At 35.3% G+C, this 25,855-nt stretch overlaps 1 protein-coding gene across 1 annotated transcript; it reads left to right on the plus strand.

Moving 5' to 3' along the window:
* Nucleotides 1-10,679: 10,679 nt before the first annotated feature.
* Nucleotides 10,680-11,414, plus strand: LOC150032443 (uncharacterized). The gene has a single exon (XM_090306910.1). It carries the CDS (start codon nt 10,680-10,682, stop codon nt 11,412-11,414), a length of 735 nt encoding a protein of 244 aa, XP_090163036.1.
* Nucleotides 11,415-25,855: the final 14,441 nt, after the last annotated feature.

The following is a 25,855-nucleotide window of genomic DNA, read 5'->3' on the forward strand; positions in this document are numbered from 1 at the left end:
TGTTTCCCATGCACTGCATCTGTTGCATTTCATGACATATTCACGAACGTCCTTAAACAAGGTGGGCCAGTAGTACCCACTTTGCAGTACTTTTGCTGCCATGCGTTAGCTCTTAAAGTGGCCATCGTATGGTGACTCATGGCATTGGTATAGAATATGATAAAAAACTATCTTAGGAACACATTATCTTAAATATGATTAGGGCCTCTTTTATACAGATTTGGCTCATCCCAATAGTAGAACTTGCAATCGTGCATGAACCTTTTTTTCTGCTGCGACATATAATCCTTAGGGAATTGTTTGCAGACCAAAAAATTTACAATGTCTGCAAACCAGGGCAAGTATTCATCAATCTTCAGTAGTGATTCATCGGGGAAGGAAACATTTATAGTAGGCTGGGTGCGATCGGTCTCATGACTTTCAAGTCACGACAGATGATCCGTGACTTTGTTTTTCGATCCTTTATGATCAATTATCTAAGTATCAAATTCTTGTAGAAGCAGAATCTATATAATCAACCTTGGTTTGATCTTTCTTTGTCATGAGGTATTTAATTGTTGAATGGTCTGTGTGAATGATGACCTTTGACCCAAGGAAATAAGGTTTAAATTTTTCCAAAGCAAAAACTACCGCAAACAACTCCTTTTTGGTGGTAGTGTAATTTTCTTGAACATTGTCAAGAGTTTTGCTTGCATAAGCGATAGGGTGCAAAACCTTGTCTATACACTGGACTAAGGCCGCACCTATCGCATAGTCACTAGCATCACACATTAGTTCAAACAGTTTCGTCCAGTCAAAAGCGATCAGAATGGGTGCTATGACAAGTGCATTTTTCAGTTTTTCAAATGCGCTCAGATATTGGAGTCAAATTCAGAGGGTCTATCAACTTCTAATAATAAATTCAACGGTCTAGCAATCTTGGAGAAATCCTTCACAAATCTTCAATAAAATTATGCATGCCCAAGGATGCTTCTTAATGTTTTGACATTGGTAGGCGGTGTAACTTTTTTATGTTATCAAACTTTCTTTGTCAACTTCTAATCCTGACTTGGACACTCTATGCCCAAGCACGATCCCTTCAGTTACCATAAAATGGCACTTTTCCCAATTCAGAACTAAGTTTGTGTCCTTGCACCTTTTCAAAATCTTTTCAAGGTTTGCTAGACATATTTCATATGTCTTGCCATAAACCAAGAAGTCATCCATGAATATTTCAACTGAATCTTTGAGACACTCCAAGAAGATAGCCATCATGCACCTCTCAAAGGTGATAGGGGCGTTGCACAACCTAAAGGGCATGCGTCGAAAGGCGAATGTCTCATAGGGGCATGTGAAAGTTGTCTTCTCTTAGTCCTCTAGTGTGATTATTATTTGATTATACCTTGCATAACCATCAAGGAAGCAAAAGTAATCATTCCCTGCTAATCTATCTAGCATTTGATCAATAAACGGTAAGGGAAAGTGGTCTTTTTTTGTCGTTGTGTTGAGCTTCCTATAGTCCATGCATATCCTCCATCTAGTGACTGTATGCAGGGTATCAATTCATTGTTCTTGTTGAGGACAATGGTCATTCTGCCTTTCTTTGGAATGCATCGCACGAGACTGACCCACGTGCTATCTGAAATTGGAAAAATGATGCTTGCGTCCAACCATTTGATAATTTCCTTTTTTAACCAGTTCCTTCATCGTAGGGCTCAACCTCCATTGATGTTCGATGGATCCTTTTTTCCCTTCTTCAAGTCTTATCTTGTGCATTCAATAGGATAGACTACTACACTTGATGTTGGCGAGATTCCATCCTATTGCCTTGATATACTTCTTTAAAACTTTCATCGAGGCATTTTCTTTCTCCCTTGAAAGTGTGACTGAGATAATGATGGGGAAGGTTTCATTTTGTCCAAGGAACACATATTTTAGGTGGTTCGGCAAGGCTTTTAATTCCAAGACTGGTGATTGCTCAAGCGAAGGCTTGATCTTGCCTTCTCTTTATTCCATACTAAGTGGTTCAAAACTTTTCTGTATTTCTCTCACCGCATAATATGATTCAGGTGATGTGGTGGTTTCCTTTTCCAATTCCATCTCTTCATCAATTTCAAGCTCAAGCCTGCATGGCCACTCTTCTTTTAACTCAACTGCCCCGTACGCGTCAATCTCCTTGGGGTAGTTCATCCCATTCAAGATATTGAATTTCAATTGTTGGCCATTGATGTGCGTTGTAATTTCTCCCTTATGTACGTCAATATGATTTTTCCCCATAGAAAGGAATGGTCTCCCTAAAATGATGGAGACGTCTTTATCTGCTTCATAATCTAATATAATAAAATTTGCAGGAAGAATGAATTTATCCACTTTGACAAGTACATCCTCGAGCTTTCCTTCCAAATGCACCAAAGATCAATTCGGTATATGAAGAGTAACCGTAGTAGGCATAAGTGTTATGGTTGATGCCCTAAAGTCTTGTGTCCTGTAGTTTGTAAACAGTATATACGAACACCTGTGATTGTTAATATACGATATTTACTTCACATCTTATTGTTTTGCTCATTTACTTGTTTTAGTTGCTTTACCACAAACCAATAAACATAAAATCCCTGGTTATTTGTATGTGTCTCAAGCATGTATGTGGTGACATATAAGTGGATCATGTCTTGAGTGATAACCAAAATGGTCTGTAGTATATGGATATAGGAGGGAAACCTTATCTAAATGCTACGGACGCGGCCCGCTTTGTGGATCCTGGTAGTTTGTAAATAGTATATACGAACACCTGTGATTGTTAATATACGATATTTACTTCACATCTTATTGTTTTGCTCATTTACTTGTTTTAGTTGCTTTACCACAAACCAATAAACATAAAATCCCTGGTTATTTGTATGTGTCTCAAGCATGTATGTGGTGACATATAAGTGGATCATGTCTTAAGTGATAACCAAAATGGTCTGTAGTATATGAATATAGAAGGGAAACTTTATCTTGGTAATGCTACGGACGCGGCCCGCTTTGTGGAATGGTCACAAGTGTTGTGACTTGCCACAGATGATCTGATCCTGATCATTTGTGTTGGGGACATGCGAGCGGGGGCGTCTTATACAAAGAGTTTGTATAAGACCTGACCACGAAGTGTTAATGTCTCATTATATAACACCGTTCATGACAGAGACTTCACTTCACTAGGATGACCATAGGTAACATGACTTCAATCCTGAGTGAGTTGGGAACTCTTGCCATTGAGGGCGGTACTTAGATTTGTATGGATGCGAGTGGCTAGTTCGCCGATTCAAACCTACCATTTTGGGGATTCGTTTGATTTGGGAGCTAGGAACTCAGCTACATAAGATGGAATTCACCCCTTCCTCGAGGCAAGGGTAAGTAGATAGATGGCTCCCTTAAGGGCTGATTTCAGGACTTGAACGATGTGGTGCCACACACCTTCTCCTGGCCCGAGAGGTGTTCTCACATAGTTGGACTATGTTGTATTGTTCATTAGAGAAATTAGTGGTACTTAAGGAATGAGATGTAACTATAGGGGCAAAACGGTAAATTGGCCCAATTGTACTTACGAGCATCTGTGAAGGGTCATCGTACTCATGATTGGTTATATTTAATGGACACAAAAATATATCTGTGGTAAGAAGAGTTCAGCTGTTGGTCTTTAGTGGAATCAGTGACAGTTAACGAATGGTGGATCTCGTGGCTAAAGAGTTTAGCCAGCTATTCATGTACCATTGGAGCTTCGAGCCACAGGACCAGTAGGTCCCTTGGGTAGCTTGGATAAAAGTTGAGAACCAGTATTTGGGTTAATTTGAAATGTTCAAATTGACAAGAGGCAGTTTGATTATATATGATATAATTGGATTGGTTAATTATATATGATATAATTAGCAAATGTATGAGATACATTATTTTGGAGGAAATAAGATATAAATATGATTTATATCAAGTAGAGGAGAAAAATACTATAGTAGATATGTGATATCAAATTATAGGATATAAATATAATACGATTATATTAATTAATTAATTAATTATTTATTTATATGATAATTAACAAATTGTCCACGTTCGGACGTGGGAAGTGGGCTACGATGGTTATGGTAACCGACCGGTTAAAGAAATGAAAATCGTTTTCATTCTTCACAATCAAGGATTCATAGTCGGTCGATCGCCCAAAGAATTCATGAAGTGCACGTTGGTGAATCAAAATGATTGCTTGAGAGCCTATGCGATAGCGTTCTCCGCCTAGACGATCGTCCACCTCGCGCTAAACAATCGCACACTGTCGCCTAGACGATTGGATAACTTCTCGAAACGATCGTATAGTGCCGATTTAACTAAACGATCGTATACCTTTTCCTAAACGATCGTGAAGCAAATCCTACACGATTGTGTAGCTCTTCTAGACGATAGCATCATTTTCTCTTCCACTTGCTTATCGCCTACACGATTCGTTTTTCCTCCGTCCTCTACCAAATTCACTAAAGCCCACCCTTTGGGTTTTCACTCCAAGAATACCCCGGGCTCATTAGTGGTGGTGTCGTCCCCGTTGCGACATTCGTGTTCACGTTGATCGTGCTGTTGCAGTCGATGTTCCCGCCGGGCATTGGTAGATCATTAGAGGGTTTCCACTGCGTTGGAGTTCTGAAGTTTGAGGATAGTCTTCAACTGGTAAGGAACTCTGTCTCCTTGTTATTTATTGTATTCTAAGCGTGCTGTTGATGAGTTTAATATGCATAACTGTTAGTATAGAATGTATATCGTTTGTGTTCCAGTCACTGTGAAATCGGATCGATCTAAGCTCGCTCATGGAACTCTCGTTTTGAGAACCTTCAATAAATTCTCCAATCTCCAACTGTTTTAAAATTGACAATGGCATGAGATTTATGCTCGCTCCCTGATCGAATAAGGCATGTATGATGTAAATTCCACCAATGGAGCAAAGAATCGTGAAACTCCCTGAGTCTCGCATCTTTGGAGGAATAATGGCATTGCAATCTTGCGTCATAGCTACTATCTAATAAGTGCCTATTTCCCTCTTTTTGGATATAATATCCTTTAAGAATTTAGCATATGCTGGCATTTGTTCTAACGCCTCTATGAATGGAACATTAATGTGTAGCTGTTTTAGTACTCCAAGAAAGTGTTGAAATTGGCATTCATCATTTCTCTTTCTTAATCTTTGTGAAAATGGAGGCAGTTGTACCTCATTTGATGCTTTTAACGTAGAAGCTATGGAAGATGCATCTCTTGGTTTTTATTGAGTTTCATTTGTTTGCTCAATATAAGTGTCTTCATCAGACACATGTTTTTGTGCTTCTTATTGAGTTTCAATAGCTTTTCTTGATTTTCCTTTCACGGTTTCTGTTGTGACGCACCCACTCCTCAATGTCACTACTTGACATTGTTCTTTACCTGAATTCCCCACATTATGAAGAGGAAACCTTCGGGCTGTTACCTTTGATGAATGAGCTCGGTGGTACTTGGGAGTGAGCCTTGTGGCCTATTCTTTAATTCACCTACGATTTGTCCCATTTGAATCTCACGATTGCGAATTGACGTTGCTTAATTTTGGAGAACTGTTTCATTCTTTTGTATGTATTCCTTTAATAAGTTTTCTAAAGAAGATGAGGTTGATGAATAAGATGAGATAGCTGCTTGCTGGTGCCCACTTTGTCTTTGATAGAACCTAGGTGGTCCATCTTTTTTGGCGTTGTCAGAATTGGCTTGTGGTTGCTTATTACCACCCCATGAAAAGTTGGGGTGATTTTGCCAACCAGGATTGTAGGTATTGTAGAAAGGGTTGTTTTTGATAAAGTAGATGGATTGTAGGTTGCGTGGGAAAACCTCAAAAGAATGAGGTTCTTCACAAAGAATGCAACTTCCATTAGTCATCTAAGTAATTGTGTTCACTTGCCCATTTCTTGCACCGGATTTGGTCATGGTTATCGCCTGTAAAAGGTTAGTCATCGCACTCACCTACGTTTCAAGCGATGTGATGGCATCATTAATCTGTCCTCTTTCATTTGACCTTGTACCATATTCATTTTCTTGCCAATCTTCATGATTCTTCGAGATTCTATCAAGAATGTTTTTAGCCTCAATGTATGTTTTGTCCAATAGTCTGCCTGCTGCAACGATATTTACTGCTATTTGCGATGCTGAGTTTAAACCATAGTAGAAAATTTCCATCTGTAGGTAGCCAGGGAGTCCGTTATGAGGGCAGTCTCTCACTAGCCTCTTGAATCTTGCCCATGGATCATTGTGCGTGTCATTTTCTTCTTGCTGAAAGTTTGTAATTACCCTTATTATCTTTGCGTTTTCTGTCGGTGGGAAGTATTTTTTCTATTACTTGCTCCCAGGATGTGATTTTGCCTGGTTTAAGTGAGTATGCTCACATTCTGGAGTCATCACATAATGAAAATGGGAATAATGTGAGTCAAACTTCTTCTAGAGTGATGTATTGGAATACAAATGTATTGAAAATTTCAATAAAACTCCTCAGATGGGCGTGAGGATCAATTGCCACGCCTTTTCCTAAATTGGCCAACCATCTGAATCATTTGAAGTATTATAGGCTTTATTTCAAATATGGTTCTGTCTAAGGCTGGTCGCATGATTCCTAGTGAGAAAATACAAGTTGGATGACGCATAGTTCCTAATGGGTCTGTTGCGATCATTTGCCAAAAGAATGAGGTCGTTAAGGATATCAACATCATTAACAATCACTGCATGAGCTATTCTGGATGATCTCGCTGATTCTGTTGGGAATGTCCTAGAACTTGCAATTTGTAAATTTCATGTTAAACATTTTATTTATCAATAAAATGTTATTGAGTATCTTATTCGATAAAGTTGTTGATATTGCATTCTCTTTGGAAAAATCCAATAAACATAACCATGGCTATAGTATGAATACTTTAACTTTATGTGGTGACATAAATAGGATCAAGTTAATAGTATATAGCCTAAATGGTCTATAAGTATATGGATGAAATTGAGTATCTCATCCTGGTAATAGTAGGATGCGGCCCATTTTTGTATAGGTAATACAAATGATGTGATCCATAGACCATTCATGTAGAGACATGTGAGTGGAAGCATCCTATGCAATGAGTTTGCATAAAGACTAGACCTCGAAATAGTCATTTTTTTTATAACGACCGTTTATTGTTAAAACTGACTATTTCATACTAAAGTAACCTAGGATAACTCGATCTTAATCCTGAGCTAGCTATGAACTCCTGTTTATTCGAAATTGTCCTTTGATCTGCATGGGTGAGAGTAGTTCAACAACAATGCTCAATAAGCCTTCCATTTTGAGGATAAGACCAGATAGATAGCTGGGGATATAGCCTTGCGAGATGGAATTCACCTCTACCCGTCTTAGGGTTAGCAGATAGGTTGTTCTCTTAAGTGCTAATTCCTGGTATTGAATAATTGGGGTCTCGCCCTCATGATAGAGAGGGACATGATTCATAAGTGGTATTATGAATCAGTTGTTCATTAGAGGGTCAGTAGGAGCTTCAGAAACAAGATGTATTTACAGGGGTAAAATGGTAATTTTGACTCAACTATAAATACGAACGACCTGTGAAGGATCGACTTACTGATTATGGTTAACATGGACATAAATACATCTACAGTGAGGAGAGTGCAACTATCGAGCTATAGTGGTTAGCCTTGATAGTTAACAAAAAGTAATTAATTCGGTTTAAATTGTTTAACCAATTGATTACAAATCGTTGGAGCTCATGATCTGTAAGATCAGTAGATTCCTCTACTAGCTTATAAATTGGAATAACAAATTGAGTATTGATCAGATGTATATTGAATTTAGGGTTTCGAATTTGAAATGTTCAAATTTAGTTTTAAGGTTTTCAATTGATTGTATACGATGCAATTAAAACGTTTAATTTAGTCGAAACTAAAACAAGATTGGAGCATAAATTAATATTTAAATTATTATTTAAATATTAATTATATGAAATTGAATCATATTGGTGGAATTAATGTTTTATTAATTTAATATTAAGATATTAAATTGATATTTTTAATTTAAAAATTGAAATTAGTTTTATTTAAATTAATTATTTTTAATTAATTTTATAAAACTAAATTTTAAATAAAATAGTTTTATTTAAAAGAAAAAATAATTTTGTGGAAATTGATTAAAGTTAGTGGATTTTTCTAAAAAATTGGAAAAATCCACTAACATCTTTTGGGTGGTTAATCACCCAAATCCACCATTAGATCTTTAATCAATTCCAAGTAAGAGCTGCCCTACATGCGACCATGTTTTAATGCATGAAATCAGTCTATATAAAGACACTTCATGCATGGAATTAAGAGAGAATTCTGAGATTTTTATCTAAGTTGCTGCAAAACTGAAAACCCTATTATATCCTCTCAAGTTCATCCTCAATTCAGATTAATTAGAGTGTTTCCACCACACATTCCTTCTTGAGCATAGTGGAGAAGATGTTGCTGGTGGTCTACTTGAAGAATCAAGCTCAAACTTGTGAAAATTCTGTTGAATTTGTGGAAGAGATCTTCAAAGGTAATGTTTGGTTCAAACCCCTTATGAAAGCATCATGAGTAACATGTTTGAAACTCAAATTAAGTGTAGTTTAAGTGCTTATTGATTATGAGTTCTTCCATTACATGTAATATTACTCCTTCAATTGGTATTAGAGTATGATTTAAGTGCTTAACTATTGTTAATTTGAGTTTGGTGGTTGAATTTATAAGCATGTTTAAATTTGTGACGGATATGGTTTAAATTCAACTTTGGCATTTAAATTCTCTTTGATTCCTTAGTTAAATTTGTAATTGGCTCTTGTTTAATGAGCTTATATATATGTTCAAGGGTCTAAAATTTATTTTGAGTCATTAGAGTTGAAATTAAGTTGTAATTGAAGAAAGAAGTGAAGAAGGCCGAGTTGCAGAAAACTGGATCGTGAGCTTTTGCCCAGGTAGCGTTGCAACGCTGCTCTTGAGTGTCATGATGCTGCTCATAGTCGAGCGAGGAACGAGTTTCATCGAGGAGTGAGGATCAAGTTTTTCTTTCAACCAGCTGTCGAGGATTGAGTTTCAACTGAACCAGACGAGTTTGATCGGCTTGACGAACATTGATCGTGCAAGAAAATGAGTTCTGGTCCGGTTTGACGTTCGAGTGAGCAAGATTTGAATCAGTTTGATCGATTCTCTTCTTGTCCGGTCTGGTTTGAGTCGGTTCGAGCAGTTCTCCCCAATATGAAGCTGTTTTATTATACAATTTTGTAATAATTTAGTATTTTGTTTGTCTAGAATGCCAAAGTTGAACCATATTAGTATTATTTAATTATTTTATGCATGTGATGTATATTATTTTTGAAGTAAAACATGTTTATACATATTGTATGTCATTTAGATTTAAAATCCCACCATAGGTAAACATGTTATGCATTATTGTATGTATAATTAGTTATAATATATAGTATGCATGTTTTAGGGTTTGTTAAATAATTGATGTAATTGATTTTGAATACCTTTGAAGCATGTTATGGTATGTTAAAGCATGTTTATTTCATAAGTTTGTTATAAAATAAAATTAGACTTTAAAATCCATAACAAAGATAAACAACATGCTCACTTAGGTTAACAACTAGTTTTAACAGTTAAAATAGATTGTTACCTTATAAAATTTGGTTACAAACTCAAATCGGTTCATAAACCTGTCTAAGGCTGGGGGTACTTAAGTTGACGGTTTACGTAACACCTCCTACCTGGGGATTATGACCGAAATATTGAGCGTTATTAACTGATTTTATGAGCTTGCGTGAGTGGTGTGAGATTTAAAACTAGTTTAAACACTTAAACATCGAGGTTAATATCCAAATATAAATGTTATACTTGGATAAAAATCAGATAGACTTGGGTTATTTAAAATTAGCCATTTCTAAACCTAAGTAAATAAACATCCAAACATTTAGAACACTTTAGTGGGAGATTAACAATATATTCGATATATATTTATTAGCTCTCATGTCCCTAAGAGTTTGCACCGTGAGATTCATGCTCGCTTCGTGTCGCTTTTACCGTGATTACTCCATTCAGAAAGTGTTTGCATGGGTCAATAACAAGGTGAATGAGGGAAGTAGTTCACAGTAAGTGGGTGAAGGAAATATGTCAACATTATCCTACGGTCTTCTCCATTAATTTAAACCATGAGATTCCTATGTTGCACTTGCTATCGTTTTTAGGTACCCCTAGCCCGTCGTTAACCATGGTGATCCCTACAGCGGGTTATAACATAGGATTTGGAACAACCCAAACTTTAGAAATGAATAGGGTCTTATAGTTCCGTCTTGGATATTGTCTTCCACCTTGAGGGCATATTCATACCGTTCTATAAGATCTAAAAATGGCGGATCATACTTACAAGAATTACTATTTGTTAGTAAAGATCTTGACCGAAAACGATAACCAAATGTACTATAGGAAAAAAGGTTATTACGATATAGTATTTGGTCAAGATTGTGTTGCTTCAGTGAAAGTTTTTTTGACTGCCCTACAGTAGAAACTATTCTGAATCACTGAAGTATCGTTGCAAAATAAATTAAAAAAAGGGTACTTTATTTCTTTGCTAAAAATCAGATTAAGATGCATAAGTTTAATAGAATTTGTTTAATTTTTCAGCAATGTCAAATTCAATTACACAACTGCTCGCTTATGATAAGTTTAATGGAGAAGGATATTCAAACTGGAAATTGAACATAAATACGATATTGGTTGTGGATGATCTGAGGTTTGTGTTAACGGAGGAATGTCCTCTGATTCCTAGTACAATAGCAAACCAAAATGTTCGGGACATCTATGATCGGTGGGTTAGGGATAATGAAAAAGCCAGGGCTTATATCTTAGCAAGTATATCTGATGTACTTAATAAGAAACATGAAGTAATGCCCACTGACTGTGAGTTAATGGCATTGCTCCAAGAGATGTTCGGGCAACTGTCACCCTCTGTTCGACATGAAGCCATTAAGTATGTTTATAGTACTCGCATGAAAGATGATACCAACGTTAGAGAACATGTTCTCGATATGATGGTCCATTTTAATATTGCTGAGGCTCATGGGGCAACAATAGATGAAACCAGTCAAGTTAGTATGATATTAGAATCTCTTCCTAAGAGTTATCTACTTTTCCGAACTAATGCTGTTATGAAAAAAATTACTTACAATTTGACTACACTGTTGAACGAATTGCAGACGTATCAGTCTATGATGAAACTTAAAGAAAGTGAAGTAAATGTTATTTCACAACCTAAAAACTTTCTCAAGGGTTATTCGTCTGGAACAAAACCCATTGATAAAAGGGAAGTCTGTTCCCTCATCTTCAAAAGACAAAAATGTATAAATGAAGAAAAAGGGTAAAGGGAATAAGAAAACCACTGCAAAGAAAAATAAAAACAAAGCTCCCAAAGGGAAATGTTTCCATTGCGGAGAGGATGGGCACTGGAAATGTAACTGACCAAAGTATTTAGCAGAAAAGAAAGCGGAAAAGGCGAACCAAGGTAAATCAGATTTACTAGTAGTTGAAATATGTCTAGTGGAGAATACTCACCTAATCTGGATATTAGATTTGGGCGGCGCTAATCATGTTTGCACTTTTCTACAGGAAACTAGTTCTTGGAAATAACTTTCTGAACAAGAAATGACATTCAAGGTGGGAACGGGAGAAGTCATTTCGGCTCATGCAGTGGGAGATGTTAAGCTATTTTTTGGAGAATCACCCATTTTACTTAGAAATGTATATTATGTACCTAAGATGAAAAGAAACTTAATCTCCATTTTCTGTTTGCTAGAAAATATGTATAGAATATCTTTTGAATCTAATGAAGTGTTTTTTTTTTCGAGAGGTGTTCATATTTGTTCTGCAAGACTCGAAAATAACTTGTACATATTAAAACCAACTGAAGTAAAGGCCATTCTAAATATAGAGATGTTTAAAACGACTGAGACTCAAAACAAGAGATGAAAAATTTCTCTTAACACCTATTTTTGGCACCTCAGACTTGGTCACATTAATCTCAACATGATTGAGAGATTGGTTAAAAGCAGTCATCTAAATCAGTTAGAGGATAGTTCTTTACCTCCATGTGAATCATATCTTGAGGGAAAAATGACGAAAAGATCTTTTTCTGGAAAAGGTTTTCGTGCAAAAAACCTCTCGAACTTATACATTCAGACTTATATAGTCCGTTGAGTATAAAAGCACGAGGAGAATATCCATATTTTGTCAATTTTTATTGATGATTACTCTAGATATGGCTACATTTACTTAATAACTCACAAGTTTAAAACTTTTGAAAAGTTCAAAGAAATTAAGTCTGAGATTGAAAATTTTTAAGTAAAAGAATTAAAACACTTCGATCTGATCGAGGTAGTGAGTCTATGGATTTACAATTCCAGAACTATCTAATAGAACATGGAATTCAATCCCAGCTCACTGCACCTGAAACACCATAACAAAACGTTGTTGCAGAAAGGAGAAATTGAACCTTATTAGACATGTTCCGATCAATGATGAGTTACGCTTAGTTACCTTAATCCTTTTGGGGGTATGCAGTACAGACTGTGGTATATATTCTGAATGTCGTTCCTTCAAAAAGTGTTTCAGAAACACCACATGAGTTATGAAAAGAACGCAAAAGTAGTTTACGTCATTTCCGTATCTGGGGTTGTCCAACACACGTGTTGGTACAAAATCCTAAGAAACTATAAACACGTTCGAAGTTATGCCTTTTTGTGGGATACCTAGAAGAAACAAAAGGAGGATTATTCTAAGAGTTGTTGATCAAGCTGGTCCATCAACAATTGTTGTTACCCCGTCACGTCCTTCTCAAGAGTTGAGTATACCTCGACGTAGTGGGAGGATTATCCAGTAACTTGAATGCTGTATGGGTTTAACAAAAACTCAAAACATCATACATGATTATGGTTTAAAGGATCTATTAACCTTTAAAAAGGCATTGGTGAAGGAATAAACAAACAGAGATCTCCATGAGCAGCGGAAGTGGATCATTCCAACTTCCATTCCAAATAAACACAACGATTACAGTCTTAAACGAAAACATACAGATTATGCATCAATAGAAATTACAACATGCTACAATAGGATTCAAGGGATAGAGTATGCGTACCTTTGAAGAACCATTCTTCAAGTATCCCTCGACCAGTCTCTAATGCGTCCAACGCAACCCTTGAACACAACGAACAAAACAGCAACAACACGAACAACTAGATGCTCTTCGAACCCAATCGAGTCCAACTCGATTCATGACCAGAGTTAAAACACCACCAAAAATGTTACCTTGGTATTCTCGGTGTGAGAATCTAGGAGTTTTGGGCTCTGTATGATCTTGGATTGAGGAAGACAAGTATGCGATTGAGTAGATGATTGAGTAAGTGGGAGATAAGAACACTGTTTATCGTATAGACAATGTACTCGATCATTTAGTAAATGGAAGCCTATCACATAGACTTTACTACTCGATCGTGTATCAATGATCAAAAGAATAACTATCGTATAGTTAACTCTAAACGATTGTTTAGACTCTCAACGACTATCGCTTAGCAAAAATAATTTTTACTTGATAGCCTAATCCGTGAGAATTTCCCGAATGGAACCACTACTAATTTTGGAAAATAATTTTTCTTTTATCTTACGGTTACCATAAACTTCCAATAACCTCCCACTCAAAAGATTATTAGAGAAAAAGAATTTATTATCATATAATTAATATATTATAAATAAATATGATAACCAACTTATCATATTATATTTATAACCTATAGTTTTAATATTTCATCATATGAAACATATAAACCATAGTTCTTTTTCTATTTTATGGTACTTAATATAAATCACACTTATATTAATTCCTCCACTTAATGTATCTAATACATCACACCAATTATATTACATATAATTGAATTTTCTCTTGTTAATTTGAACACTTCAAACTAACCCAAAATCTGATTCTCAACTTGAACCCATTGAGCTACCAAGAGAACCTCATTGACCTGTGCTTGAAGCTCCAATGGTACGTGAATAACTGACTAACCTCTTTAGTCATGAGATCCACCATCCGTTAACTCCCAGACACTCCACTAAAGATCAACAGCTTCACTATTCTCACTACAGATATATTTCTTTGTCCACATGACCAATCAACAGTGCGATAACTCTTCACAAATCGCTCATAAGTATAGTTGAACCAATTTACCCTTTTGCCCCTATAGTTACATCTAACTTCTTAAGTACCACTAATTTCTCTAATGAACAATAAGTCATAGTCCTACTATGACTGAGTCCTCTCTTCTAAAGAAAGGGTGTGACCACTATGTTTAAGATCTGTAATCAAACCCTTAAGGGAGCAATTTATCTACTTACCTCTGCTTCAGGGAAGGAGTGAATTCCATCTTGTGTAACTTAGTTCCTAGCTCCCCAATCAGACGAAGCCCAAAAATATAAGCTTGTTGAGTTGGCAATCTGGCCACTCTCACCCATACTAATCAAAGGACCGTCTTCATTGGTAGAATTTTCCAAAACACTCAGGATTAAGGTCATGTCACCTATGGTCGTTTTAGTGAGATGTAAGTCTCAATTATCAATGGTGTTATATAAAGAGACTAATCATCTTGTGGTCTGTTCTTATACAAACTTTTTATATAGGATACCCCTGCTCGCATGTCTCCATATGAATGGTCAGGACAGACCATTTGTAGTACTTTACAACACTTGTAAAAATCTACAAAGCGGGCTGTATCCATAGTGTCACGAGGATAAGGTATCCCTCATTTATCCTTATACTATGAACCATTTAGGTTATTACTTAAGGCATGATTCACTTGTATATCTCACATACGTGCTTAAGTTACATGAAATAACCATGGATCTTAGTTTATTGGATATGAGTAAATGCAAATAAAATATCATTTATTTTATTAATAACAATGTGTACAAACTGTTTACAAACTACGAGACCACCAGGAGAACTAGGACACCAATCCCAACAAATGGAAGATGTTGATAGGGAACATGGGATAAATGCTATGGACTAGGGTGTTCATGGGTTGGGTTGGGTTGAAATATTTTTTAGACCCAACCCAATTATTCGGGTTGTAAATTTTTTCAACCAAATAACTCTTATTAAAAAATGAACCCAACCCAACCCAACCATGAAATATTTGGGTTGGGTTGGTTCGGGTTAATCAGGTCATTTAGTTAAAATTTTGTTCTAAAAAGTAGCAAAACGTAAATATGTAAAAATCTAATTTAATTATTTTCATATATTGAATTAAGATTAACAACTCAATTTTAATTTATATAGTGATTTTTTTTTCTAAAGTACAAAGAAACTACTTTTAAGAGTTGTTAAAGAATAAACTATTAAAAAAATATTGAAATTAAATAAAATTAAAATCAATATATATATATATATAAATAATTGTGTTATAAATAATAAAACATATATTTTAAGTTAATAATAAATTTGGGTTGGTTTGGGTTGGTTTGGGTTGGTTTGAGTTATATTAGGTGAACCCATGAACCAACCCAACTTTTAAAATTTTCATTTATTTGAACCCAACCCAATCCAAATGAGTTAATAACCCAACCCAAACCACACGGGTTGGGTTGGGTTAATTGGTTTTTTCGAGTCATCGGATTTTTTGAACACCTCTACCATGGACGTTGAAATGGCAATGTACTTCAATTTTATTTGGGAACTTATAGATCAACCACATGGAGTTAAACCTATAGGTTGCAAATGGATCTATAAAAGAAAAAGAGACCAAACTGGCAAGGTGCAAACCTACAAAGCCAGACTCGTGGCAAAAGGTTTTACCCAAAGAAAAGGGGTTGATTATGAAGAAACTTTTTCTCTTGTTGCCATGATAAAATCTATAAGAATACTTCTATCCATTGCCACATATTATGACTATGAAACATGGCAAATGGATGTCAAGACCTGAAAGTATTTTTATGTCTTAACCAGAAGGGTTCATTGAACAAAGACAAGAACATAAAGTCTGTAAGCTTAAACGATCTATTTATGGGTTGAAGAAAGCTTCAAGATCTTGGAATATAAGATTTGATTGTCAAATCTTATGGCTTTGAACAGAATGTTGACGAACCTTGTGTATACAAGAAAATAGTCAATAAAACTGTAGCATTCTTGGTGCTTTATGTTGATGGGAATGAGACAAGCTTCTTTGCTGACGTAAAGAGATGGTTAGCAACACAGTTCTGAATGAAAGATTTGGGTGATGCTTAATATGTGCTAGGGATACAAATTTTCCGAAATTGAAAGAATAAAACCCTAGCACTATCTCAAGCATCTTATATTGACAAAATGTTGTCAAGGTATAATATGCAAATTCCAAAAAAGTTATGTTGCCTTTTAGACATATAATTCATTTGTCAAATGAACAACGTCCTAAGACACCTCAAGATATTGAGGAAATGAAAAGAATTCCATATGCATCTGCAGTTGAGATTTTGATATACACAATGTTATGTACACGTTCTGACATATACTTTGCAGTTGGAATCGTCAGCAGGTTCCAATCCAATCTAGGACACAGTTATGGATTGCTTTAAAAAACATCTTCAAGTATCTAAGGAGAACGAGGGACTATGTGCTTGTGTATGGACCTAAGGATTTGATCCTTACTGGATACACTGATTTTGATTTTCAGATTGACGTAGATTCTAGAAAATCTACTTCAGGATCAGTTTTCACTCCCAATGGAGAAGCTATAGTTTAGAGAATTATTAAACAGAGTTGAATCGCTGACTCCACGATGGAAGCAGAATACATAGCTGCATGTGAAGCCGCTAAGGAAGCAGTATGGCTACACAAATTCTTGGCTGACTTAGAAGTAGTTCCATATATGCACCTACCCATCACATTATATTGTGACAGTAGTGGTGTCGTGCAAACTCCAAAGAACCAAGGAGTCACAAACGTGGAAAACATATTGAAAGCAAGTGCCATCTCATCAGTGAGATAATACACCGAGTATACGTGATCGTCACGAAGATAGCCTCTGAAGAAAACCTTGCTGATCCATTTACGAAGGCCCTTTCGCCTAAAGTGTTTGAGGGCCACCTGGTTGGACTAGGACTACGAGCAACATAATCTAGGGTAATTGGGAGAATATCTATAGTATTATAAATGGCCCAATTTATTGTATTTTCCCTCTATGTTTCTGAACAATATAAACATTGTATATATTTGTATATTTATTCTCACTGGAGTTTTAATCCAAGTGGGAGATTTTTGGGAATGTCCTAGAACTCGCAGTTCGTAAATTTTGTGTTAAACATTCTATTTATCAATAAAATATTATTGAGTATCTTATTTGATAAAGTTGTTGATATTGCATTCTATTTGGAAAAATCCAATGAACATATCCATAGCTATAGTATGAATAATTTAACTCTATGTGGTGACATAAACAGGATCAAGTTAATAGTATATAGACTAAATGGTCTATAAGTATATGGACGAAATTGAGTATCTCATTCTGGTAACACTAATGGATGTGACCCATTTTGTATAGGTAATACAATGATGTGATCCATAGATCATTCATGTAGAGACATGTGATTGGAGACATCCTATGTAATGAGTTTGCATAAAGACTAGACCTCGAAATAGTCATTTTCTTTAGAAAGACCGTTTAATATTAAAACTGACTATTTCATACTAAAGTAACCTAGGATAACTCGATCTTAATCTTGAGCTAGCTATGAACTCTTGTTTATTCGGGATTTTCCTTTGATTTGTATGGGTGAGAGTAGTCCAAAAGCACTGCTTAATAAGCCTTCCATTTTGGGGATAAGACTGGATAGATAGCTGGGGATATAGCCTTGCGAGATGGAATTCACTCCTACCCGTCTAAGGGTTAACAGATAGGTTATTCTCTTAAGTGCTGATTCTTGGTTTTGAATAATTGGGGCTCCGCCCTTTCAGATAGAGAGGGACATGATTTATAAGTGGTATTATGAATCAGTTGTTCATTAGAGGGTCAGTGGGAGCTTAAGGAACAAGATATATTTACAAGGGTAAAACAATAATTTTGACCCAACTGTAAATACGAAGGACCTGTGAAGGATTGACTTACTGATTATGGTTAACATGGACAAAAATAAATCTATAATGAGGAGAGTGCAACTATCGAGCTATAATGGTATGCCTTGATAGTTAACGAAAAGTAATTAATTTGGTTTAAAGAGTTTAACCAATTGATTACAAATCATTGGAGCTCATGATCTGTAGGTCCAATAGGTCCCTCTACTAGCTCATAAATTAGTAAATTGAGTATTGATTGGATGAATTATGAATTTGAAATGTTCAAATTCGGTTTTAGGGTTTTCAATTGATTGTATATGATGTAATTAAAACGTTTAATTTAGTCGAAATTAAAATAAGATTGGAGCATAAATTAATATTTAAATTGATTTAAATATTAATTATATGAAATTGAATCATATTGGTAGAATTGGTGTTTTATTAATTTAATATTAAGATATTAAATTAATATTTTTAATTAAAAGGTTATTAAAAAGTTAAAATTAGTTTTATTTAAATTAATTATTTAATTAATTTTATAAAACTAAATTTTAAATAAAATAGTTTTATTTAAAAGAAAAAATAATTTCATGAAAATTGATTAAAGTTAGTGGATTTTTCCAACACCTTTTGAGTGGTTAATCATCCAAATCCACCATTAGATCTTCAATCAATTCCAAGTAGAAGCTGCCCTACATGCAACCATGTTCTAATGCATGAATTCAGTCTATATAAAGAACCTTCATGCATGGAATTAAGAGAGAGTTCTGTGATTTTTATCTAAGTTGCTGCAAAACTGAAAACCCTACTACACCCTGTCAATTTCATCCTCAATTTAGGTTAATTAGAGTGTTTCCACCACACATTCCTTCTTGAGCATAGTGAAGAAGATCTTGTTGGTGGTCTACTTGAAGATCAAGCTCAAAGTTGTGGAAATTCTGCTGAATTCGTGGAAGAGATCTTCAAAGGTAATGTTTGGTTCAAACCCCTTATGAAAGCCTCATGAGTAGCATGTTTGAAACTTAAAATTAAGTGTACTTTAAGTGCTTATTGATTATGAATTCTTCCATTGCATGTTATATTACTCATTCAGATCCTCCATTCTTCGAGCTCTTTTCTGTTGTCTTTTTTTATTCTCTCTTTTTCTTCTGTGAAATGTACTCTCGATTTTCAGGTTGTATACAAGCTTGGGCGTAGGCCCTTCACTCATCGAACGTTTGTACCTTCTTCACAGGCAAGGTATAACACTCCAACAATCGAGATCTACAATAAAAAATGATAGCCTTAGCACACTTGGTTACCACAATCCCCGACAACGACGTCAAAAGCTTGATGCTCTCTCACCATGCGATGAAATAGATGTTAAATGTGGGGTTATTACACACTGTTTTACCTAGTCGAACCCAAGTGCAAGTTCAACTAGAGTCCTAGTAAGTCCAGGGTCGAAGTCAAGGATTACTTTATAAGTATGCGATGAAAACTAATGCTTTGATCTTGACGCAATTGGAATACTAATCAGATGATTGATTTTGATGCTATCTAATGCTAAGATATGTGCGATGGGATTTATACTTCAAGGGAAACAATACATGTGATGGGTGTGAAATGCAGATGTGCGATGGTAGGGTTGAGAAGTATATTCACTAACATTCCCTAAGAAAATATATGAATCATGCATTCAAGCAGTGACTCGAAATTATAACTTACACCTCTCAGTGTACACAACCACAATATCTTATCTCTAGGATGCATGCGATAAGTGTATATTGCAAAAGATGTTACTTTATTTCCAAAGAACCTCTCTTCTTGTTTTATGAGTTCTAAATCTTTAGCTTTTTTGAACCTAGATTTTATCTTATTAGAATAATCTCTCGAGTTATCGAGGTATTTCAACAGGCATACATAAAACAAGTAAAACACATGGTTTAATATTTCTTAGTTCATGTTAGCTAAATGCTTCTCAACCCATAAATAGTTTAGTTGCTCATAATAAAAATAGAAAAGATGGATAAAAGATGAAATGAGTATGCATTCATATTGAATAAATAGGTCTTTCAACGTTTAAACAATACAAATACACTTAAGACAAGAAATAGGGATAGTGAGTCAAGCCATGGTGCACAATTTTTTGCTTCCTTCGACTTTGTTAATGGCCGCTTCACTGTAAGTGTTGAAAGATGGAGTTCTTCTTCTACTTCCAAGGGAAACTGAAGCTCACTAAGGTTTTTGAATGGTCGTAAGAGAAGAATTTTTTAGTTTCCTCTAAAAAGTTCAGTATATCTTTGCATGGCGATTTCATGGCTATTTATAAATGTCAGAAGGTAGCTTTTCTTTTCTCACTCATGATTGTGCTGATAATGTGCATTAAATTCCATACCCTGATTCACCACCTACTATGCGTTAGAAGTTCATTGGCTCTGTAGTGAAGCGTTCTTATCAACTACCAACTCAATCTCATACAATCGCATCGATAGACTTTTTGCACTTAAACAAAGTGATTTTCAGCATAAAATAGATAGATTAGGCATTGTGTGTGTGTGATCGCATGATGCAATTATTTCTATGAATTCCTTAGCAAGTTGGTGCATCTTCAGAGCTTTTTCCTAATTTTTTTAGATAAAAGAGGCAGAATAACTTGTATTTCTACAAGTTATTAGGACTATACATCAAATCTCTTGTACTAACACTCCTCAGCAAAATGGCATTGCTGAAAGGGAACATTGCCATCTTGTTGAAATAGCTCATTCATTCTTGTTGTCAGCTGACGTTCCTAGTGTTTTTTGGGGTAAAGCAATTCTTACTGCCGCTCATGTGCTTATTATAATCCTAACCTCACACAATTCAGGTTTATCCCCTTTTAAAATTTATATGGTTACATATTAGATTTTTCCTCATTACATGTTTTTGGTTGCACTTGTTTTGTTCTCCGACCTAAATTTGAGCACAACAAATTGTCTCATCGATCAATCTTATCTGTGTTGGGTTGTATGTCCTAAACCTCATAGTTTGTAAACAGTAAACATATATGAAGTAAATGTTGTTGAATGAAAATGAATTGATTGTTTAATAACTCTAAATCCAATACATTACAAACCCTTTGCTATTGTCTTGAATACTTGGACTTTATGTGGAGATATAAACTGAATCAAGTTTGAATAAAATAGGCTAAACAGTCTATAGTACTTGGATTAGGTTGAGTGCCTATTTCTGAAGATACTATTGTACAACTTGCTTTATGATTGTTACAAATGTTGTAAAGTGTCAGAAACGATGTGATCAGTTCGTTCATGTAGAGATATGTGAGTGGGGGTGTTGTACACAATGAGATTATGTAAGACTGACCACAAAATAATCACTATTACGTATTAACACTGGTTGATTTCACTTCTTGATGACCTAGATAACTTGATCTGAGTTCTGAGCTGTCTATGAACTCCTGTTAATTTGGGATTGTCCCTTGATCTCTATAGATGAGGGTAAGCTCAACAATGTTGCTCAATATGCCTCCCATTTCAGAGATAAGACAGGGTAGATAGCTGGGGACATAGAATTTGCAAGATGGAATTCACTCATACTCATTTTAGGAATAATAAAAAGGTTGTTCCCTTAAGAGCTGATCCCAGGTCTTGAATAAAGGTCCCCATCGTCTCGCTAGCCTGAGAGGGAATGGATTTAGTGATTAAGATCCTAAATCAATTGTTCATTAGAGAGACTGTGGTACTTAAGGAGAAAAGATGTAACTTAGGGGTAAAATGATAATTGACCTAGTTGGGGTTATGAACAACCTGTGAAGGATCAACATATCGATGACGGTTATATCAAATGGTTACAAAATATATCTACAATGCGGGAAATGCAACTACAGACCATAGTGGAAAGTCCTATTAGGTAATGAATGTTGATTAACTAGGTTAAAGAGTTTGATCGGTTAGTCTCCGATCGTTGGAGCCCATGATCTGTAGATTCATCGGATCTACTTGCTAGTTCACTATGAACAAAATTGAAGAACTAGGTGAAGTGAGAATTTGAAATGTTCAAATTCGACTTTTAGGAAAAAATTTTATTTTATATGAGATATAATTTATAATTAAATAATTAATTGTTAATTATTTTTGGAGAGTATAATTTATATAAGATATTAGATAAAATATTAGTATGAAAATATTTTTAAAAATTGATTAATATGATAAATAAAAATTAGGTGTCAAAGTCAATTTAATATGTGATATTAAATTATTTATTTTATTTAACCAAAGATCAATCCGTTAATTGAAGAGTAACTGTAGTAGGCATCAATCCATTATCAATATTTTAAAATTGATAATGGCATGAGATTTATGCAAGCTCCTAGATCGCATAAGGCATGTCTGATGTAAATTCCACCAATAGAGTAAAGAATTGTGAAACTCCTTGGGTCTTGCATCTTGGGAGGAATAATGGCGTTGCAATTTTGCGTCATAGCTACTGTCTCATAATTGCCTATTCCCCTTTTTTGGATATAATATCCTTCAAGAATTTGACATATGTTGGCATTTGTTCTAATGCCTCTATGAATGGAACATTAATGTGTAGCTGTTTTAGTACTCTAAGAAAGTGTTGAAACTGGCATTCATCATTTCTCTTTCTTAATCTTTGTGGAAATGGAGATAGTCATACCTCATTTGATGTTTTTGACGTAGAAGCTGATGCAGATGCGTCTCTTGGTTCTTATTGAATTTCATTTGTTTGCTCAATATATGTGACTTCATCAGACACATGTTTTTGTGCTTCTTCTTGAGTTTCAATAGCTTTGCTTGATTTTCCTTTCATGGCTTCTATTGTGATGTGTCCATTTCTCAATGTCACCACTTGACATTGTTCTTTACCTGAATTCCCCACATTGCGAGGAGGAAACCTTCGGGCTGTTTCCTTTGATGAATGAGCTCGGTGGTATTTGGGAGTGAGCCTTGCGGCATATTCTTCAATTCACATATGATTTGTCCCATTTGAATCTGAAGATTGCGAATTGACGTTGCTTGATTTTGAAGAACTGTTTCATTCTTTTGTATGTATTCCTTTAATAAGTTTTCCAAAGAAGAGGAAGTTGATGACTGAGATGAGCTAGCTACTTGCTGGTGCCCATTTTGTCTTTGATGGGACCTAGGTGGTCCATCTCTGTTGGCGTTGTCAAAATTGGCTTGTGGTTGCTTATTACCACCCCATGAAAAGTTGGGGTGATTTTGCCAACCAGGGTTGTAGGTATTGGAGAAAGGGTTATTTTTGATAAAGTAGATGGATTGTGGGTTGCGCGGGCATACCTCAAAAGAATGAGGTTCTTCACAAAGAACGCAACTTTCATTAGTCATTTGAGTAATTGCGTTCACTTGCCCGTTTCTTGCATCGGATTTTGTCACAATCATCGCCTGCAGTAGGTTAGTCATCACGCTCACTTGCGTCTGAAGCGATGTAATGGCATCATTACTCTATCCTCTTTCATTTAAGCTTGAACCATATTCATTTTCTTGCCAATCTTCATGATTCTTCGAGATTTTATCAAGAATGTTTTTAGCCTCAATGTACATTTTATCCAATAGTCCGCCTGCTGCAACGGCATTTACGACTGTTTTCAATGCTGAGTTTAAACCATAGTAGAAAATTTCCATCTGTAGGCAGCCAGGGAGTCCGTTATACGGCCAGTTTCTCACTAGCCTCTTGAATCTTGCCCACGCATCACTGAGCGTGTCATTTTCTTCTTGTTGAAAGTTTGTAATTGCCTTTATTCTCTTTGCGTTTTCCATTGGTGGGAAGTATCTTTTCATAAAATTTTCTACTACTTGCTCCCAGGATGTGATTTCGCCTAGTTCAAGTGAGTATGCTCACATTCTAGAGTCATTACATAATGAAAATGGGAATAATGTGAGTCGAACTTCTTCTAGAGTGATGTTTGGGAATACAAATGTATTTCAAATTTCAATAAAACTCCTCAGATGGGCGTGATGATCTCGCCACACCTTCCCCCAAACTTTCCAGCCATCTGAATCATTTGAAGCATCATAGGCTTCATTTCAAATATGGATTTATTTAAGGTTGGTCGCACAATTCCTGGTGAGAAATCATACAAGTTGGGTGACGCATAGTCTCTAATGGGTCTGTTGCGATCATTTGCCAAAAGAATGGGGTTGGCAAGAATGTTGGCATCATTATCAATCACTGCATGTGGCTCTTTTGGATGATCTCGCAGATCCGCCATTCTTCTAGCTCTATTCTGTTGTCTTTTTTAATTTGTTCTTTGTCTTTTGCGAAAAGTTCTCTCGATTTTCGAGTTGCATATAAGCTCGGGCGTAGGCCCTTCACTCATCGAACGTTTGTATCTTTTTTAAGGCAATGTATAATACTCCAACAATCGAGATCTGTGATAAAAAATGATAGCCTTAGCACACTTGGTTACCACAATCCTTGGCAACGATGTCAAAAACTTGATGCACTCTCACCATGCGATGAAATAGATGTTAAATAGTCAATTTACTTCATAATGCCGTTTATTGTTAAGACTGACTATTTCAATACGATGACTTAGGTAACTCGATCTTAATCCTGAGCTAACTATGAACTCCTGTTTGTTTGGGATTATTCTTTAATCTGCATGGGTGAGAGTGTCCTGAGTTTGCAAACTTAATAAACCCCCATTTTAGGGATAAAACTGGGTAGATAATTGGGGACATAGTCTTGCAAAATAGAACTCACTTCTACACGATTCTAGGGATAGTAGATAGGTTGCTCTCTTAAGTGTTGATTTTGAGTCTTGAACAAGGGCTCCCCACTCTTTATTGGCCTGATAGGGACTCAGTCTGGTGGTTGGACTACAAACCAATTGTTCATTAGAGGATCAGTGGAGCTTAAAGAACAAGATGTAATTATAGGAGTAGAATGACAATTTGACCTAACTGTAATTATGAACAACTTGTGAAGGATTGACTTACTCATCATGGTTATATCGAGTGGAAAGAAATATATTTACAGTGAGGAAAGTGCAGCTACTGAGCTATCATGGAGTGTCTCAGTAGTTAATGAATGTTGGTTAGTTAGTTTAAAGAGTTTAGCCGATTAATCTTGGATCGTTGGAGCTCATGATCTGTAGGTTCATTAGTCCCCTGCTAACTCATATCAGATTAAACCTTAGAATAGTATGATGAGAGAATTTTGAATTGCTTAAATTTGGCTTAGGAAGTAAGCGTTAATTATATTTAATATACTTAACATATTGGAGAGTTGAAAATATTTAAATGTGATTTAAATATTGTATACATGAATAAGGATTCATGATTGGGATTGGTGTTTATTATTAGTTTAATGTTTGATATTAAATTAATATTATTAATTAAATTGTTTAATTAATTATTAGAATTTAATTTATAATTTAATATTTGATAATAAATTAATATTAATTAAATTATTTTATTACTTATTTAAAATTAGTTATTAAAATTAATTTAAAATTGGTTTTAAATTAATTTTATTCAATTATAATTAATTATATGAATTAATTCAATTTTTGAATTTTGGAAATTCAAAGTGTTAGTAGTTTTTTTTCCTAATTTAGAATTGCTTGCTTACTCTGATGGTGATTGGCAGGTGATCTTATGGATCGCAAGTCAACCATTGGGCTCTATATTTATCTTGATGATTCTCTTATTCGTGGAAGAGTAAGAAACAAAGTGTTATTTTTCGATCTTTTATGTTATTTCTCGATCT

Source organism: Benincasa hispida, chromosome 11 (genome assembly GCF_027475165.1).
Source record: "Benincasa hispida cultivar pf3 chromosome 11, pf3_genome.v1.1, whole genome shotgun sequence".
In the NCBI taxonomy this organism is placed as follows: Eukaryota; Viridiplantae; Streptophyta; class Magnoliopsida; order Cucurbitales; family Cucurbitaceae; genus Benincasa; species Benincasa hispida.